The sequence below is a fragment of the Haliotis cracherodii genome, unplaced genomic scaffold, assembly GCF_022045235.1.
Source record: "Haliotis cracherodii isolate W230 unplaced genomic scaffold, xgHalCrac1.p SCAF_8, whole genome shotgun sequence".
NCBI classification, from domain to species: domain Eukaryota; kingdom Metazoa; phylum Mollusca; class Gastropoda; order Lepetellida; family Haliotidae; genus Haliotis; species Haliotis cracherodii.
In genome coordinates this window covers 522,564-541,509 of record NW_027266341.1, presented here as the reverse complement: position 1 = coordinate 541,509, position 18,946 = coordinate 522,564, and the positions used below count along the sequence as shown (strand labels likewise).

Here is an 18,946-nt window from a genome sequence, read left to right as displayed (position 1 = left end):
CACTTGGACGGTCACAGGAAGTAGCCACTGGCACAACCCCTTGAGGTGTTCCTTCTGTTTGTCTGCTTCCATTAGACAAGGTGATTTCCAACAGAGCAGAAAAGTAATGAACTTATGTGACAAATGTGCATGATTTATTTACTTTACAATATTTAGAGTATCTATTTTATCACATTTTTATGTACACATGATATCACCGTATCAGGATAGGACCTTGTAATCATCATGTCTGATTATCATTGTCTTACATCAGACAGACATGGTATGGGTCATTGCTCACACACAAATGTCCGCTCTGGGGGGCCTGCAACACTGTAGTGTGTCCTGATGGCTTGGGCCATTATCACAATCAGATGTGTGCTGTAGGCCCCACTGTAGTGTGTCCTGATGGCTTGGGCCATTGCTCACAATCAGATGTGTGCTGTAGGCCCCACTGTAGTGTGTCCTGATGGCTTGGGCCATTGCTCACAATCAGATGTGTGCTGTAGGCCCCACTGTAGTGTGTCCTGATGGCTTGGGCCATTGATCACAATCAGATGTGTGCTGTAGGCCACACTGTAGTGTGTCCTGATGGCTTGGGCCATTGCTCACAATCAGATGTGTGCTGTAGGCCCCACTGTAGTGTGTCCTGATGGCTTGGGCCATTGCTCACAATCAGATGTGTGCTGTAGGCCCCACTGTAGTGTGTCCTGATGGCTTGGGTCATTGATCACAATCAGATGTGTGCTGTAGGCCCCACTGTAGTGTGTCCTGATGGCTTGGGCCATTGATCACAATCAGATGTGTGCTGTAGGCCCCACTGTAGTGTGTCCTGATGGCTTGGGCCATTGCTCACAATCAGATGTGTGCTGTAGGCCCCACTGTAGTGTGTCCTGATGGCTTGGGCCATTGCTCACAATCAGATGTGTGCTGTAGGCCCCACTGTAGTGTGTCCTGATGGCTTGGGCCATTGATCACAATCAGATGTGTGCTGTAGGCCCCACTGTAATGTGTCCTGATGGCTTGGGCCATTGCTCACAATCAGATGTGTGCTGTAGGCCCCACTGTAGTGTGTCCTGATGGCTTGGGCCATTGCTCACAATCAGATGTGTGCTGTAGGCCCCACTGTAGTGTGTCCTGATGGCTTGGGCCATTGCTCACAATCAGATGTGTGCTGTAGGCCCCACTGTAGTGTGTCCTGATGGCTTGGGTCATTGATCACAATCAGATGTGTGCTGTAGGCCCCACTGTAGTGTGTCCTGATGGCTTGGGCCATTGCTCACAATCAGATGTGTGCTGTAGGCCCCACTGTAGTGTGTCCTGATGGCTTGGGCCATTGCTCACAATCAGATGTGTGCTGTAGGCCCCACTGTAGTGTGTCCTGATGGCTTGGGCCATTGCTCACAATCAGATGTGTGCTGTAGGCCCCACTGTAGTGTGTCCTGATGGCTTGGGCCATTGATCACAATCAGATGTGTGCTGTAGGCCCCACTGTAATGTGTCCTAATGGCTTGGGCCATTGCTCACAATCAGATGTGTGCTGTAGGCCACACTGTAGTGTGTCCTGATGGCTTGGGCCATTGCTCACAATCAGATGTGTGCTGTAGGCCCCACTGTAGTGTGTCCTGATGGCTTTGGCCATTGATCACAATCAGATGTGTGCTGTAGGCCCCACTGTAGTGTGTCCTGATGGCTTGGGCCATTGATCACAATCAGATGTGTGCTGTAGGCCACACTGTAGTGTGTCCTGATGGTTTGGGCCATTGCTCACAATCAGATGTGTGTTCTAGGCCACACTGTAGTGTTTTTCAATAAGATTTTTTTTTTTTTTTTAAAAGATAGTTTAATAGCAATAATTTTAGTTTTTGCACTATTCACCTTTAGTTTCCAATGATAACAATTTTCAAAGGCTTTTGAACAAAGTTTCAAATCAGAAGGTGTGTCAGACATAAGAAAAATATCATTGACAAAGAGAATTACCAAAATCTTAATAGACCTACGAATTTCTTTTAAAACATTATTGTTTACTTTTTACAGACAAATAATGTCATTATCTGACCTAAATGACTCAAGGTGATTTAGATGAAGGGCAAAGACAAATGGCAGCAAGTTTGGCCTTGCCTTACTTCACTGTCCCTAGGATAAAACTCATTGTCATTATGAAAAATTCATGATATTTTGTGTTTTACATTTTATTGACAGCAGTGAAATATTTACCAGTGATATTACATTGGCTTTTGTATTTTTTCATGAATTTCTTTTAAAAATTAGCTACCTTTGAATATGCATGGGAAATGAAAATTACAACCTGAATGGATATTTGCAGAGGAGGTAACATCTCCCTCTGCCGATCCATGATACCTGCCAGTATGGAGTCCAATGTTAGATGTAGCACAAGTTGAGACTTGTTGAATGTAAGCCATGTGTTTCACCGACTCAAGCGTGAAGTCATACAATTGTTACAGAGAATCTCCTGAGTTAGCTGGGGCAACACCACAGGTACTAGTCCACAACTCATTCAGATACATGGACATGACGACATGGAGAGAGTGGCTTGTCTACATACATTATCTACTTTCACAAGTCTTGGCCATCAGGCTAGTGGCGGTGTAAATACTGTGTTGTCAGTCTTTTTCACTTAATTACAGTGATTTTGACACAAAAAACTGTATATTGGTCAATGACTTGGACCCTAGAAATATAAGTCATTGGCAAAAGTCATCAAGTCAAATCAACAAAAATGGTGGATGAACCATAACAACAAATCAATGCAATACCGTTCGTGATCCAATGAATATATATGATCTGGCCATGAATGTCGTGATGAGATATGCACTTGACTAAGTCACTATTATTACCTGACAGTTCCTGACAGTTTCCCTAGGATATAGAAAGTATCATGCAAAGACACGCTCTGCTCTTTTTGATGGCTGTGCATTGTTTTATTAAATCTGAAAGTAGGACTAATCCTTAATTTACTTTTTAATTATGAAATTGCGAAACATGTGACGCCTTGCTTTGCATTTCCATCTGACAAGAAAAGTCAGACTATTTAAACAAACCATCTGTTGAATTGAAATTTATCAGTCAGTGACTGGTAACCGACAACCATCTGCAGGGATGAGAACTTTCAGTGACTACAAATTTGTTGTGATCTGATGGCTTCCCCCATAAACACCCCCTACTTATGGACCATGCTCCATTGCAAAGATGTTTCAGCTGGAGAGGAAAATTTCCATTCTCATCCCTGCATCTTAAACTCTGTAATTATGACAATATGATCATGTTTTTATGATTATTTACTGGTGCCATTTTCCCTGATCACCATATTGCCTGATCACCATATTGCCTGTGTGTTTTACAGAGCAAACATCAATAGTTTTCAATATTAACAAGTTTCACTTTGGTATCAGTCGACTGATGATCCCCTCCATTAAGGAGATAGTTTTTGTACAGCTGAGTGCCGCTGTGAGTGAGTGAGTGAGGGGGTTGTGAAGCAGCAATGACCACTGCCCATACTGTGTTATACTGTTTCCATTGTTTGTCTTGGGAGACATTGATGTGCAAATTGTTTTGTGTAGATTGATTTACCCTTGCCTTAACAGTGTATTGATTCATTGCCTGGCGTGAGGATAGGCGACCCGACCCATTTTCATTCTGCTATGGTACTGGTCTTATCACTCCTTGACATCAATAAATTGTCGCAGCATGTCAACTGCGCACATTGACACAGTGCAGCAAGTCTATGCTTGATGGGTATCTCTGTAGACCAATCAGATGCCTTGTAGTGGACTGGTTCATTACACGTTCTCTCGTCCTCCTGGTCAGCATCAAGGCCATTAGTTTGAGTGCTATCAGCAGTATTTATAGCCACTGATTGTCTCCCCTGATTGACCACTTGCTGGTGGATACACAGCACCGGTCAAAGTAACTGCTTCAATTAAACCCTGCAGATTCATACAATATGGCTGCAGTGGTAATTCCATTTACAGACGTAACTTGTGATTAGCAGCCAATAGGCCCATCTGTCTACAGATAGTGTTATACACAAGTTCTACCGACTGGTGCTCACACTAGACAAGTGTTTCATATCAGGCTATGATCTGCAATGGGATGGGATGCAGTTTTATCCACTGATCTGATCCTGGTTACTGTTAAACATGGAATGCATCCTAAACCAGTGGTTGCCATTACCGTAGCTGAGATAATATTGGCCTTTGTTTCGTGATGTAGATGGGTGGATGTGATGAACATAGGTCACTACATTCAACAAAGATACACATCACAAATGTGTTTTCTTAGATTTTGACATTCTTCTTTACTTAAGCTGTGGATATCTGTGAAACAGTTATTGACTTTAAGTTGTGACAAATGCATGACAAATGCATGAAACATATCAGTATGTTTTCCACAGCTCTTGAAACCGGGACCGTACCTTATCGCTGTCAGTATGTGTTGTCGTCAGCCTCGTCTCTCCCCCCCCCCCCTCACCCCAAATTGAGGGTTTCACCACAGTATCTATATATGTAAAACTGTCAAAAGTAAACCAGACTCTTTCACTCAATAACTCATTAGACAAGGCGTGACAGCAAGGAGACCACAACTGCAGCATCTAAGTTTGCAACATGAAAAATTAAAAACTCTTAAACATATACTTCATGTATCATGTGTATACAGATTTTTAAAAATGATACTGCTAAGGCTTTCTTTGTATTTTGAGCTATTCATACAGGTTTGACACTCAACACTGTTAAATGTTGTTAGATTTGTTGTGTCTGTTTCACTGCTTTATGTAGCAGTAACTGGAAATGTCCACACTGTTGGCTTCAATGGGGGCACCCAATTTCATCCATGGTTCATTAGTGTACAGTGTTATTACAAAAATGGTATGCACCAGTGATAAGAGGGGTAATAAACTAACCCCTTTGGAAACATAGTAGAACAGCCCATGAAAGATGAGATACAATGCCCAAATATAACATTGTTTAACCAACAAGCAACAAGAATACTACAGTTCTGTACTGATAATAGTAATACACATAACAGTAATAACACTTATACTAGTTCTGTACTGCAGCAGTAGATGAAACACAGTTCAACCAAGTTTCACTGAATGTCCTGCAGCATCTAGGAATTCCAAAGGGGACTTCACACCTCCCTCAAAGTGGGCTTTTTATCTGCAACCTTTGGTCCAGTCCTGTCTCTTGTGAGGAGTAGGTCTTGCACTGTGTAGATTCTGGGCATGTTTTGTTCCTTTCAGCTCTTTCTAAGTTCTGTAGCACTGGTTGTTGGTCCTTGTGGGTTGTGATGAGTCAGGTCAACCTCTGACAAAGACTGTGGTCGGGCAGGTCAACCTCTGACAAAGACTGTGGTCGGGCAGGTCAACCTCTGACAAAGACTGTGGTCGGGCAAGTCAACCTCTGACAAGGACTGTGGTCGGGCAGGTCAACCTCTGACAAGGACTGTGGTCGGGCAGGTCAACCTCTGACAAAGACTGTGGTCGGGCAGGTCAACCTCTGACAAAGACTGTGGTCGGGCAGGTCAACCTCTGACAAAGACTGTGGTCGGGCAGGTCAACCTCTGACAAAGACTGTGGTCGGGCAGGTCAACCTCTGACAAAGACTGTGGTCGGGCAGGTCAACCTCTGACAAAGACTGTGGTCGGGCAGGTCAACCTCTGACAAAGACTGGTCGGGCAGGTGTTGTTTTCCGGTGCCGACGATGCAACATACTGAGGGTTGGCCATTCTTACAGATGGTGCAAATTGTGAATAAATAAAGCACTTATATATCTAATAACAACACATCTGATAGTTTTTCAGAAATCTACCCAAGAGAAGGCGTAGCTAAGCTTCTTAATAATTGATGTTTTAGTCAAGGAGTACTTAGTCTTACAAGCAGGATACTTTAAATTATTCAGCTTTGTTTCAAGTTTTGATCATGTTGATTGTATTAACGATGTTCTCTAGTATTGTTGAGGTTGAACCAGTCCATTATCAAGTGAGGTATGGGATTGTAGTGTAGTGCAATCACCCCACCTTACCACTATTACTGTATCTGAACTGGCTGTAGACAAAATGATTCATAGTCGAAAGAAGGCTGCACTGCTACAATGGGCTGTAGTGTTACTGCAGTTACTGCAGACTGAGGTGTGAGGACAACGATAGCATTGTGTAGGTCTATTTACCAACCAACTGTCAGTGTTGACAAGAGCAGAAGGGGAGATGGGCACAGGACAGGGTGTGTTACAGTGGTAGTCAGACACGGGGCATGGTGTGTTACAGAGGTAGACAGACACAGGACAGGGTGTGTTACAGAGGTAGACAGACACGGGGCAGGGTGTGTTACAGAGGTAGACAGACACAGGGCAGGGTGTGTTACAGAGGGAGACAGACACAGGACAGGGTGTGTTACAGAGGTAGACAGACACAGGACAGGGTGTGTTACAGAGGTAGACAGACACAGGGCAGGGTGTGTTACAGAGGTAGACAGACACAGGGCAGGGTGTGTTACAGAGGGAGACAGACACAGGGCAGGGTGTGTTACAGAGGGAGACAGACACAGGACAGGGTGTGTTACAGAGGTAGACAGACACAGGACAGGGTGTGTTACAGAGGTAGACAGACACAGGGCAGGGTGTGTTACAGAGGTAGACAGACACAGGACAGGGTGTGTTACAGATTGAGACAGACAGCAGGTGCTGTAGTAGGGCTGCCTCAGGTGTCAGGCCATGTGTAGTGAGGTGTGCAGAGTAATGTGTATAGGAAGGACCCAGGCATGTAGCCCCAGCTGCCTCAGGTGGCGGGATCTTGCGGGGAGAAGGTACACAGCATGTACATTCAGCATTTCATTGTTATTAACTTAACTCTGATAGGCTTTCAAAACTGATTTGTGCAACATTTTAATGATATAATTTGGAGATTCTTTACTTTCATTTATCAGGATAATCTCAAATAACTTCAAAATTGTATAGCCTTTGGTGCTTGATAAGAAATATTCCACCCAAATTGAATAAAAATATAGATTTTATCAGAAATGTTCTTTTGAGGCTTGTGAAATTTATGAATTGCTTGGTTTCATTGTATACATTCTTTTCTGACTTATATATCCTGTCTTCTTGCGGGACATTTTCATTGTACACGTTTGTTATCAAGGGGATAGATATATTTAAAATACAAATTAAGTTCAAGACAGAAAGAAAACCTTCTTGAAGGGGTAGCCCAGTGTTTTATGAGGCCCAAAGCAATGGGTTTGAGGAACAGCGTCAACATGGATATACAATGTTATAGCATACAGACAACAACAGGTTCAGGGTACAGTGTCAACATGGATATGCATAGTTATAAAAATTCGGACAACAACAGGTTTAGGGTACAACATCAACAAAGATATACAATGTTATAACATACGGTAACAACAGGTTCAGGGTACAGCATCAACATGGATATACAATGTTATAACATACGGTGAACAACAGGTTCAGGGTACAGCATCAACATGGATATACAAATGTTATAACATACGGACAACAACAAGTTCAGGGTACAGTGTCAACATGGATATACAAATGTTATAACATACGGACAACAACAGGTTCAGGGTACAGTGTCAACATGGATATACAATGTTATAACATACGGACAACAACAAGTTCAGGGTACAGTGTCAACATGGATATACAAATGTTATAACATACGGACAACAACAAGTTCAGGGTACAGTGTCAACATGGATATACAAATGTTATAACATACGGACAACAACAGGTTCAGGGTACAGTGTCAACATGGATATACAAATGTTATAACATACGGACAACAACAAGTTCAGGGTACAGTGTCAACATGGATATACAAATGTTATAACATACGGACAACAACAGGTTCAGGGTACAGTGTCAACATGGATATACAATGTTATAACATACGGACAACAACAAGTTCAGGGTACAGTGTCAACATGGATATACAAATGTTATAGAACCAGGGCCACTTTCTTTATGTTGTCATCTGATGTCACTATGACCTAGGTGCACAGTTTCAACATTATCGGGGGACACTCTTTCACTTTTGCTGTCATACGACAGAAAATACTCACTGCCTATGTGCATTGACATACATACTGTGCAGTCAGCCTATAGGGTACCTCATCCTTCTCCCTGCATCAATAGGACTGACAGGCTTGACAAAACACTTCATAAGCAGGAATACCAGGAACTGAGTTGCTACTTGATGGGGGCATTGGAGTTTCAACAAGGAAGTGAATCCAAGCCATACAAGCAGAGGTATGATGCAATAGCATTTCTTCCTTATAACAAGCTCAAGAAGGACTTCGCTGTATATGTACCAAGTAGTGTTTAACTCAGGTGTACAAGATACACCAGTCAGTGTTTAACTCAGGTGTACAAGATACACCTTTAACTCAGGTGTACAAGATACATCAGTCAGTGTTTAACTCAGGTGTATAAGATATACCAAGTAGTGTTTAACTCAGGTGTACAAGATATACCAAGTAGTGTTTAACTCAGGTGTACAAGATACGCCAGTCAGAGTTTAACTCAGGTGTACAAGATACACCAGTCAGTGTTTAACTCAGGTGTACAAGATACACCAAGTAGTGTTTAACTCAGGTGTACAAGATACACCAGTCAGTGTTTAACACAGGTGTATAAGATATACCAAGTAGTGTTTAACTCAGGTGTACAAGATACGCCAGTCAGTGTTTAACTCAGGTGTACAAGATAATCCAGTCAGTGTTTAACTCAGGTGTACAAGATACGCCAGTCAGTGTTTAACTCAGGTGTACAAGATACACCTAGTAGTGTTTAACTCAGGTGTACAAGATACACCAAGTAGTGTTTAACTCAGGTGTATAAGATATACCATGTAGTGTTTAACTCAGGTGTACAAGATACACCAGTCATATTCAAGGAAACTTCGGATCATAATTTGGGTTGAGGTTGAGGTTTTTCGTGTTGCTCTGTCGGCTGTGGAACTTTGTGAAAACTTGCATTAGATTGCATTTTCGGTGGATGCTGTCACCATTTGTGTGCCATTAAGTGTCTGGTTTCCACCGCCTCTTTCACAATGTTCAATTTTCTCATCATGTTTTCTGTTTTGAAGTCCGAAATGGACACATACATCAAACATACCCTGCACATTGTTGACAACTTTCATAGTCCTCTGACATTTGGTTGGATGTTGCTATGATCACAACTCATGCAATATAGACAGATTGTATGCAGGGAGCTGGTTGAGGATCTTTTCTCTTTCTCTATCACAGGAATCAGGGCCCCGTTCCACAAAGCCATCTTAGCGCTAGGGTGATCATAACTCCCATACTTTAACACTGGCTAATGATGGTCGTAGCGCTAAGATCACTTTGTGGAACAGGGCCCCGTTGATAATTTCTGAATTTCATAATTCGACTTATCACGGTTTGCCAACAAGATGACAATATGCATGATTTTGAAAACGCAATGTACAGGTATTTTCCAAACATAATGTGATGCGTAATCATTAGAATTTCATGTTGTGGTGTACCGATAAAACCATGCTCCATTAGTCATACCCATGATCATCTGTTTCACCATGTTCACCATGTTCACCAAAGTGGTATACATCTGCAGTGTTTACCTGACATGCTGTGATGTAACTGAAGTACTGTGTCAAGTGAAGCCCCTCACGGCCATTCACTCCTCACAGAATACAGAAAAAACAGCTGGCACTTGGCCGGCATTCGATTCCCGACACCCATGTCTGGTTGGTTGGTGGTTGGTGTGTTGTTTAACGCCGCACTCAGCAATATTCCAGCTATATGGCGGCAGTCTGTAAATAATCAAGTCTGGACCAGACAATCCAGTAATTAATATCATGAGCATCGATCCACGCAATTGGGATCAATGACATGCATCAACCAAGTCAGCGAGATTGACCACCCAATCCCTTTTACGACAAGCATAGTCGCCTTTTACGGCCTATTCTACCCCAGAATCTTCACGGGTCCCCATGTCTGGTGTCCCATGCCATGATATTGCTGGTATATTGCCAAAAGCAGTGTCAAACTTCTCTCACTCACTCACTCACTCACTTACTCACTCACTCATGGTTGATTGAGTGTCATCGTGCCACGACATTAACAATCATTGCTTGTTATGACAATCACTGGATTGTCCATGCAGACTCTCTTATAGACTCACATGCTGCCGTCATACAGCTGAAATATGCCTGAGTTGGGCATTAGACATCAAACATCTCTATTTTATGATAGAGATTATTGAAAACTCCTGGGGTGAGTTAGCATGTGCTTGAACAACCATTGAGAGACATTGTTATGGAGAACGGATGACTCAGCTTGAGGACAGTTGTTTTCTGCACACTGTAGCCAGATGTTGCCATGAAGGTTCAGAGGTCAGCCAGAGGTCGTCCTGCATGTTGGGAGTCGGCAACAGATGCTCATCATGGACTTTCCACTCCCTGACATCACAACACCTGGAACACCTGGAACACTCGGAACACTTAGCCTCTGTGAGGCTCACTCCTTGACATCACAACACCTGAAACACCTAGCCTCTGTGAGGCTCACTCACTCACTCACTCACTCACTCACTCACAACCACACTCCCTGACATCACAACACTTGGAACACCTGGAACACCTTGCCTCTGTGAGGCTCACTCCCTGACATCACAAAACCTGGAACACCTAGCCTCTGTGAGGCTCACTCACTGACTCACAACCACACTCCCTGACATCACAACACCTGGAACACCTAGCCTCTGTGAGGCTCACTCACTCACTCACAACCACACTCCCTGACATCACAGCACCTGGAACACCTAGCCTCTGTGAGGCTCACTCACTCACTCACTCACTCACTCACTCACTCACTCACAACCACACTCCCTGACATCACAACACCTGGAACACCTAGCCACTGTGAGGCTCACTCACTCACTCACTCACTCACTCACTCACTCACTCACAACCACACTCCCTGACATCACAACACCTGGAACACCTAGCCTCTGTGAGGCTCACTCACTCACTCACTCACTCACTCACTCACAACAAAAACTCCCTGACATCACAAAACCTGGAACACCTAGAACACCTAGCCTCTGTGAGGCTCACTCCCTGACATCACAACCACACACCCTGACATCACAACACCTGGAATACCCGGAACAACTAGCCTCTGTGAGGCTCACTCACTCACTCACTCGCAACAAAAACTCCCTGACATCACAAAACCTGGAACACCTAGAACACCTAGCCTCTGTGAGGCTCACTCCCTGACATCACAACCACACACCCTGACATCACAACACCTGGAACACCTAGCCTCTGTATGGAACACCTTGCCTCTGTGTGGCCCACTCCCAGTGTTGTGAGTGTGGTTGTGTTATATTTTAAGGCTGCAAGTTACCTTTAATGTGATTCAATGGCAAATAACAAACATGATATGGAAATATAGAGGAATGTGATCTCAGATTATGACAGTTGAGGGTGATGCTGTAAGCGGCTGTACTGATTGTGTAATACTGACAGTGCTGGTGTAGAGCTGTTCTGACAGTGATGTATTTAGAGCTGTACTGATAGTGTAATACTGACAGTGCTGGTGTAGAGCTGTACTGACAGTGCTGGTGTAGAGCTGTACTGACAGTGCTGGTGTAGAGCTGTAATGACAGGGGGATAATGATGCCTGTTAATACAATAAGTAGATTGAAATATTGAAATTTGATCCGACATGGCAAACAGGGCATCATTGATATTTGAGTGATAAGATTTTGTGATACAATTGCTGTCCACTATCTGTCAGGGGAGACTGATAGCACTGTTATTGGAATTAATGAGTGACCTGCATGGTTAGCTCTGAATGTCAGACACTTGCTCTCTAGGGTATCTCCTTATGTACACAGACTGGGCAACATGACTGTGTGTGTGTGTGTGTGTGTACCTCACTGTGCCTAGCAGTGCCTCTCTACAGACACTTGCCTCACAGTTTCTCTGTACAGACACTTGCCTCACAGTTTCTCTGTACAGACACTTGCCTCACAGTTTCTCTGCACAGACACTTGCTCTCTAGGGTATCTCCTAATGTACACCAAAGACTGGGCAACATGACTGGAGGTGTGTGTGTGTGTGCCTCACTGTGCCTAGCAGTGCCTCTGTACAGACACTTGCCTCACAGTTTCTCTGTACAGACACTTGCCTCACAGTTTCTCTGCACAGACACTTGCTCTCTAGGGTATCTCCTAATGTACACCAAAGACTGGGCAACATGACTGGAGGTGTGTGTGTACCTCACTTTGCCTAGCCGTGCCTCTCTACAGACACTTGCCTTCACAGTTTCTCTGTACAGACACTTGCTTCACAGTTTCTCTGCACAGACACTTGCTCTCTAGGGTATCTCCTAATGTACACCAAAGACTGGGCAACATGACTGGAGGTGTGTGTGTGTGTACCTCACTGTACCTAGCAGTGCCTCTGTACAGACACTTGCCTCACAGTTTCTCTGTACAGACACTTGCCTCACAGTTTCTCTGTACAGACACTTGCCTTCACAGTTTCTCTGTACAGACGCTTGCCTCACAGTTTCTCTGTACAGACACTTGCCTCACAGTTTCTCTGTACAGACACTTCCCTCACAGTTTCTCTGTACAGACACTTGCCTCACAGTTTCTCTGTACAGACACTTGCCTCGCAGTTTCTCTGTACAGACACTTGCCTCACAGTTTCTCTGCACAGACACTTGCCTCACAGTTTCTCTGTACAGACACTTGCTCTCTAGGGTATCTCCTAATGTACATCACAGACTGGGCAACATGACTGTGTGTGTGTGTGTGTGTATGTGTACCTCACTATGACTAGCAGTGCCTCTGTACAGACACTTGCCTCACAGTTTCTCTGTACAGACACTTGCCTCACAGTTTCTCTGTACAGACACTTGCCTCACAGTTTCTCTGTACAGACACTTGCTCTCTAGGGTATCTCCTAATGTACATCACAGACTGGGCAACATGACTGTGTGTGTGTGTGTGTGTGTGTGTACCTCACTATGACTAGCAGTGCCTCTGTACAGACACTTGCCTCACAGTTTCTCTGTACAGACACTTGCCTCACAGTTTCTCTGTACAGACACTTGCTCTCTAGGGTATCTCCTAATGTACATCACAGACTGGGCAACATGACTGTGTGTGTGTGTGTGTGTGTGTACCTCACTATGACTAGCAGTGCCTCTGTACAGACACTTGCCTCACAGTTTCTCTGTACAGACGCTTGCCTTGACAGTTTCTCTGTCCAGACACTTGCCTCACAGTTTCTCTGTCCAGACACTTGCCTCACAGTTGTCTGTACAGACACTATTTCACAACCTTGCAATGCCTCTCTAGGTAACTCTGTATATGATGGAAAAATGCTCTTTGTTTGTTAGCTTTCGACAAATGGATGGAAATAGTGATTTTGTATAGGTAATTAATATTTCTTTTCTTGCTGACATTTTGAATTGCAATATTTTAAATGTCAAACAAGGAATGATAATCCCATTAAGAGAATATGTCTCTCTCTACCAGTCCAGTGATCTGTAGACATGTTCAAAAGTGTGCCTTGTCTAGAGTCAGGAAAGAATGTCTGTTTTGTATTTTATGACAAGTCAAGTGGATGTCATATCTCTCTCAGCAGGTGTAGTGCTAATCTGTGGCTGCACAGCTACTCTCTGCGGGATCAAGTGCTGTAAACCTGCAGACAGGGATGTGTAGGCACTTTCGCCATGTTCAATACTGTTTTACACTGCGCAGATGTCGCTGACAGGTAGAGATGGTCGGTGAAAGGAATTACATGTCAATAGTTATTTCTGTCACTGGTTTGTGTGGATTTTTGTCAATATTTATTGTATTGTTTGGTATGTTTTGGGGGCAGGGGTTAAACGTTGTGATGATGTTTCTTGGTGGGACAATGCAGGTCATAAGGTATGATTACCTGAGAAACACAACAGTATTTTAGTTTTTCCCCACCTCAATAATTAGTGTGTAATACATGGAAATATGTACCTGAAAGTACACTAAGATATACCTGAACACTAAGATATACCTGAAGGTACACTAAGATATACCTGAACACTAAGATGTACCATGCATACCTGAAGGTCCACTAAGATGTACCTGAAGGTCCACTAAGATATACCTGAACACTAAGATATACCTGAAGGTACAATAAGATATACCTGAAGGTACACTAAGATATACCTGAACACTAAGATATACCTGAAAGTACACTAAGATGTACCTCAAGGTCCACTTAGATATACCTGAACACTAAGATATACCTGAAGGTACACTAAGATGTACCTGATCACTAAGGTATACCTGAAGGTACACTACGATGTACCTGAACACTGAGATGTACCTGAAGATACACTAAGATATACCTGAACACTAAGATATACCTGAAAGTACACTAAGATATACCTGAACACCCAGATGTACCATGCATACATGAAGATATGCTAAGATATACCTGAACACTGAGATGTACCTGAAGATACACTAAGATATACCTGAAGGTACACTAAGATGTACCTGAACACTAAGATATACCTGAACACTAAGACGTACCTGAAGATACACTAAGATATACCTGAACACTGAAATGTACCTGAAGATACACTGAGATATACCTGAAGGTACACTAAGATATACCTGAACACTAAGATGTATCTGAAAGTACACTAAGATATACGTGGAAGTGCTCATTGGATAAGCAAGGATATACCTACGTAATCTAGTTACATAAATTGCATCATTGTTCGAGTCACAAATAACAAAAATCAAGTACAATTTCCACTAATATACAATTCCAAGACTAGTGCATACATATTATAAAAAGTTATTTGATAAAAGATAATTCTAAATGCTTTTGGCTACCTATAATATTGGCTTGACTTCTTGGTTTTGCCACTGGCTACCTGGAAAGAAATGCCTGTAGCCATCATGGCCATATGGCTACTTGTTAAAAATTTAAACTTTGAGGCTTGACTAAGATATACCATGTATACCTGAAGATATACTAAGACATACCTGAAGATATAATGAGATAAACCTGAAGATGCAATCATTCACTCTCACTCTCCAAGTTTGTGTTTGATGTTGAAATTGTAAAAGTAAATAATTTGTTTTTTTGTTTCAGAATTCAAGATGATAAACTTTTTTCCAGTAGCATTAGATTGGATCCTGCTATGCTGGACTTTCAACAACAGTGAGTTGACTTCCTCACATATTTATACAGTTCTTTCATCAGCTGTTATTTAGGGAGCACCCATTGGATTTCAGGGGGTGTGAGGGTGATTTTTTTTTTATATGAAAATGTTGATCAGAAATATGACCAAAATGAATAGTTTTATGGCAGTGGAGAAAAAAAATGAATGGTTTGTTTAGATTTTGTTTAAAAAAAAGGACCGCTGTGTCTGTGTGAAATGTCAATAGGTGCAAAATAGTTTGTGGAAAATACCCAAATGTCAAAAAGTGTCTGTTATTAGTTTGATTTACAATAAATAGACTGTTTCATGGTGATTACACTGATTAGTGAAGAAATAAGGTTTTGGAAGTAGCTGGGGGAAGAAAGAATGTACTCACTCACTCATTCACTCACTCACTCATAAGACGTCTCTTCTTCTTTCCCTCCCTGCAGGGCTATATATTGTCATGTTTATCATATGGGGCTCTATATGCTGTCATGTATCATACGTATCATATCAGGGTCTATATCTTGTTATATGTATCATATGCTGGGCGATATCTTGTCAAATGTAACATATAGGGGCTATATCTTTTAATTTTTATCATATGGGGTTCTATATCTTGTCATATGTTTCATTTGCTGGGCTATATCCTGTCATATGTATCTTATCAGGGTCTATGTCTTGTCATATGTATCAATACTATCATATGGGGGGCTATGTCTTGTCATATGTATCAATACTATCATATGGGGGGCTATATCTTGTCATATGTATCAATACTATCATATGGGGGGCTATATCTTGTCTTATGTATCAATACTATCATATGGGGAGCTATGTCTTGTCATATGTATCAATACTATCATATGGGGAGCTATATCTTGTCTTATGTATCAATACTATCATATGGGGAGCTATGTCTTGTCATATGTATCGATACTATCATATGGGGAGCTATGTCTTGTCATATGTATCGATACTATCATATGGGGGGGGGGGGGGGGCTATGTCTTGTCATATGTATCAATACTATCATATGGGGGGCTATATCTTGTCATATGTATCAATACTATCATATGGGGACCTTTGTCTTGTCATATTTATCGATACTATCATATGGGGGGGGGGCTATGTCTTGTCATATGTATCAATACTATCATATGGGGTGCTATCGCATCCTGGGTTGGGTATGAGTATTATTTATTATGTATCATAGAATGGACAGATATCATGTTTTGAGTTCAATTGTTTTGACACCATGATAAACATTGTAGCATGTGCCCTATGTCCTGTATTGTTTCCCCATCACGGGCCAGACTTGCTGATGTATTGTATGCTAACCCTCTTGACAACATGACATCGCTCTACAGGCTGATGTTCTATTTTTTTCAGGCCAGTTGGAATGCCGCGTATGGAAAGAGTCATAGTTCAAAATAATGACCCTAAAAATAGTTTACACTTACTGTCAATATCAGGCAGTACAGTGCATTTTCATTGCTCATTTTTTCAAGATAAAGTAAGTGTGTTTCCTTCACTTTATTTCATGATTATTTGTTTGAAAGCAAGTTACGCTCCTACTGATAGGAGTCTGATATTGCCTTGTTTTTGATACAAGTTTATAGGAACTACCAACCAGAACTATAGCAGTCTTAAAACAGCTGTATGGTTTTAGTCAATGGTTAACCTATGACACGTTATGTAATGTCAGGTGTATGTTATATCCAGTGTGTTTAATGTCAGGTGTATGTTATATCCAGTGTGTTTAATGTCAAGTGTGTGTACAGCATTAGAAATTGGCACTAGTCCTATAGTTCTTGCCAAACTGCCCAATAGTCAAGGTATCATACAGACTAGTAGCATTTTGCCATTACTGAGGGTTTTGCTATATGTTGTCATTATAAGAACTAGTAGACCAAAGCAGTAAGTTTCTACTGGTGTTATGTCAGGTGTGTGTAATGTCACAAGTGTTGTTTTCAGATTGTTCCCCCTGGGGGAAACACTACATTTGATGTAGTATTTTTGGCCAGACAGGAAGGGAATGTGGAGAATACCTTATATATCCACACCTCCATAGGCTCGTTAAAATACCAGGTGAGAATACTTTATATATCCACACCTCCATAGGCTCGTTAAAATACCAGGTGAGAACACTTTATATATCCACACCTCCATGGGCTCATTAAAATACCAGGTGAGAACACTTTATATATCCACACCTCTATTGGCTCATTAAAATACCAGGTGAGAACACTTTATGTATCCACACCTCCATAGGCTCATTAAGATACCAGGTGAGAACACTTTATACATCGACACCTCCATGGGCTCATTAAAATACCAGGTGAGAACACTTTATATATCCACACCTCTATGGGCTCATTAAAATACCAGGTGAGAACACTTTATATATCCACACCTCCATGGGCTCATTAAAATACCAGGTGAGAACACTTTATGTATCCACACCTCCATAGGCTCATTAAGATACCAGGTGAGAACACTTTATACATCGACACCTCCATAGGCTCATTAAAATACCAGGTGAGAACACTTTATATATCCACACCTCCATGGGCTCATTAAAATACCAGGTGAGAACACTTTATATATCCACACCTCTATGGGCTCATTAAAATACCAGGTGAGAACACTTTATATATCCACACCTCCATGGGCTCATTAAAATACAAGGTGAGAACACTTTACATATCCACACCTCTATGGGCTTGTTAAAATACCAGGTGAGAACACTTTATGTATCCACACCTCTATGGGCTTGTTAAAATACCAGGTGAGAACACTTTATATATCCACACCTCCATGGGCTCATTAAAATACCAGGTGAGAACACTTTATGTATCCACACCTCCATGGGCTCATTGAAATACCAGGTGAGAACACTTTATATATCCACACCTCCATGGGCTCATTAAAATACCAGGTGAGAACACTTTATGTATCCACACCTCCATAGGCTCATTAAAATACCAGGTGAGAACACTTTATGTATCCACACCTCTATTGGCTTGTTAAAATACCAGGTGAGAACACTTTATGTATCCACACCTCTATGGGCTCATTAAAATACAAGGTGAGAACACTTTACATATCCACACCTCTATGGGCTCATTAAAATACAAGGTGAGAACACTTTGTGTATCCACTCCTCTATGGGCTTGTTAAAATACCAGGTGAGAACACTTTATGTATCCACACCTCTATGGGCTTGTTAAAATACCAGGTGAGAACACTTTATATATCCACACCTCCATGGGCTCATTAAAATACCAGGTGAGAACACTTTATGTATCCACACCTCCATAGGCTCATTAAAATACCAGGTGAGAACACTTTATATATCCACACCTCCGTGGGCTTGTTAAAATACCAGCTGAGAACACTTTATATATCCACACCTCTATTGGCTTGTTAAAATACCAGGTGAGAGCCCACTACCCTGGCGCTAGTACAAATTTCCCCATTGTTCTAACTTTTCCAAGGCATTTTATCTTTGTACAGGTTAGTTATACTTTTGAATTTCGTTTTAACCCAGATATCCCCACCCTGATATCAGTCCATAATATCTAACTGTCTAACCTCCATAGGCTTGTTGAAGTACAGGTTGAAGGTGACAATATATCCACACCTCCATAGGTTCAATAAGATACATTCATACACACCGAACATATCAGATGGGTATATTTGACATATCCACACCTCAAAAGCTTATAA

General features: G+C 42.0%; 1 protein-coding gene across 2 annotated transcripts in view; it reads left to right on the top strand.

Annotated features, from left to right (window-relative positions):
• The window catches only part of LOC139450556 (transmembrane protein 131-like), a 97,467-nt gene that overhangs the window by 15,983 nt on the left and 62,538 nt on the right, over window positions 1-18,946 (top strand). For both annotated transcript variants that reach the window (XM_071232310.1, XM_071232309.1), the window contains exons 4-6: window positions 15,163-15,231; window positions 16,607-16,730; window positions 17,192-17,305. In XM_071232310.1, coding sequence (XP_071088411.1) covers window positions 15,163-15,231; window positions 16,607-16,730; window positions 17,192-17,305 — 307 coding nt within the window. The remainder of the gene's footprint in view (window positions 1-15,162; window positions 15,232-16,606; window positions 16,731-17,191; window positions 17,306-18,946) is intronic.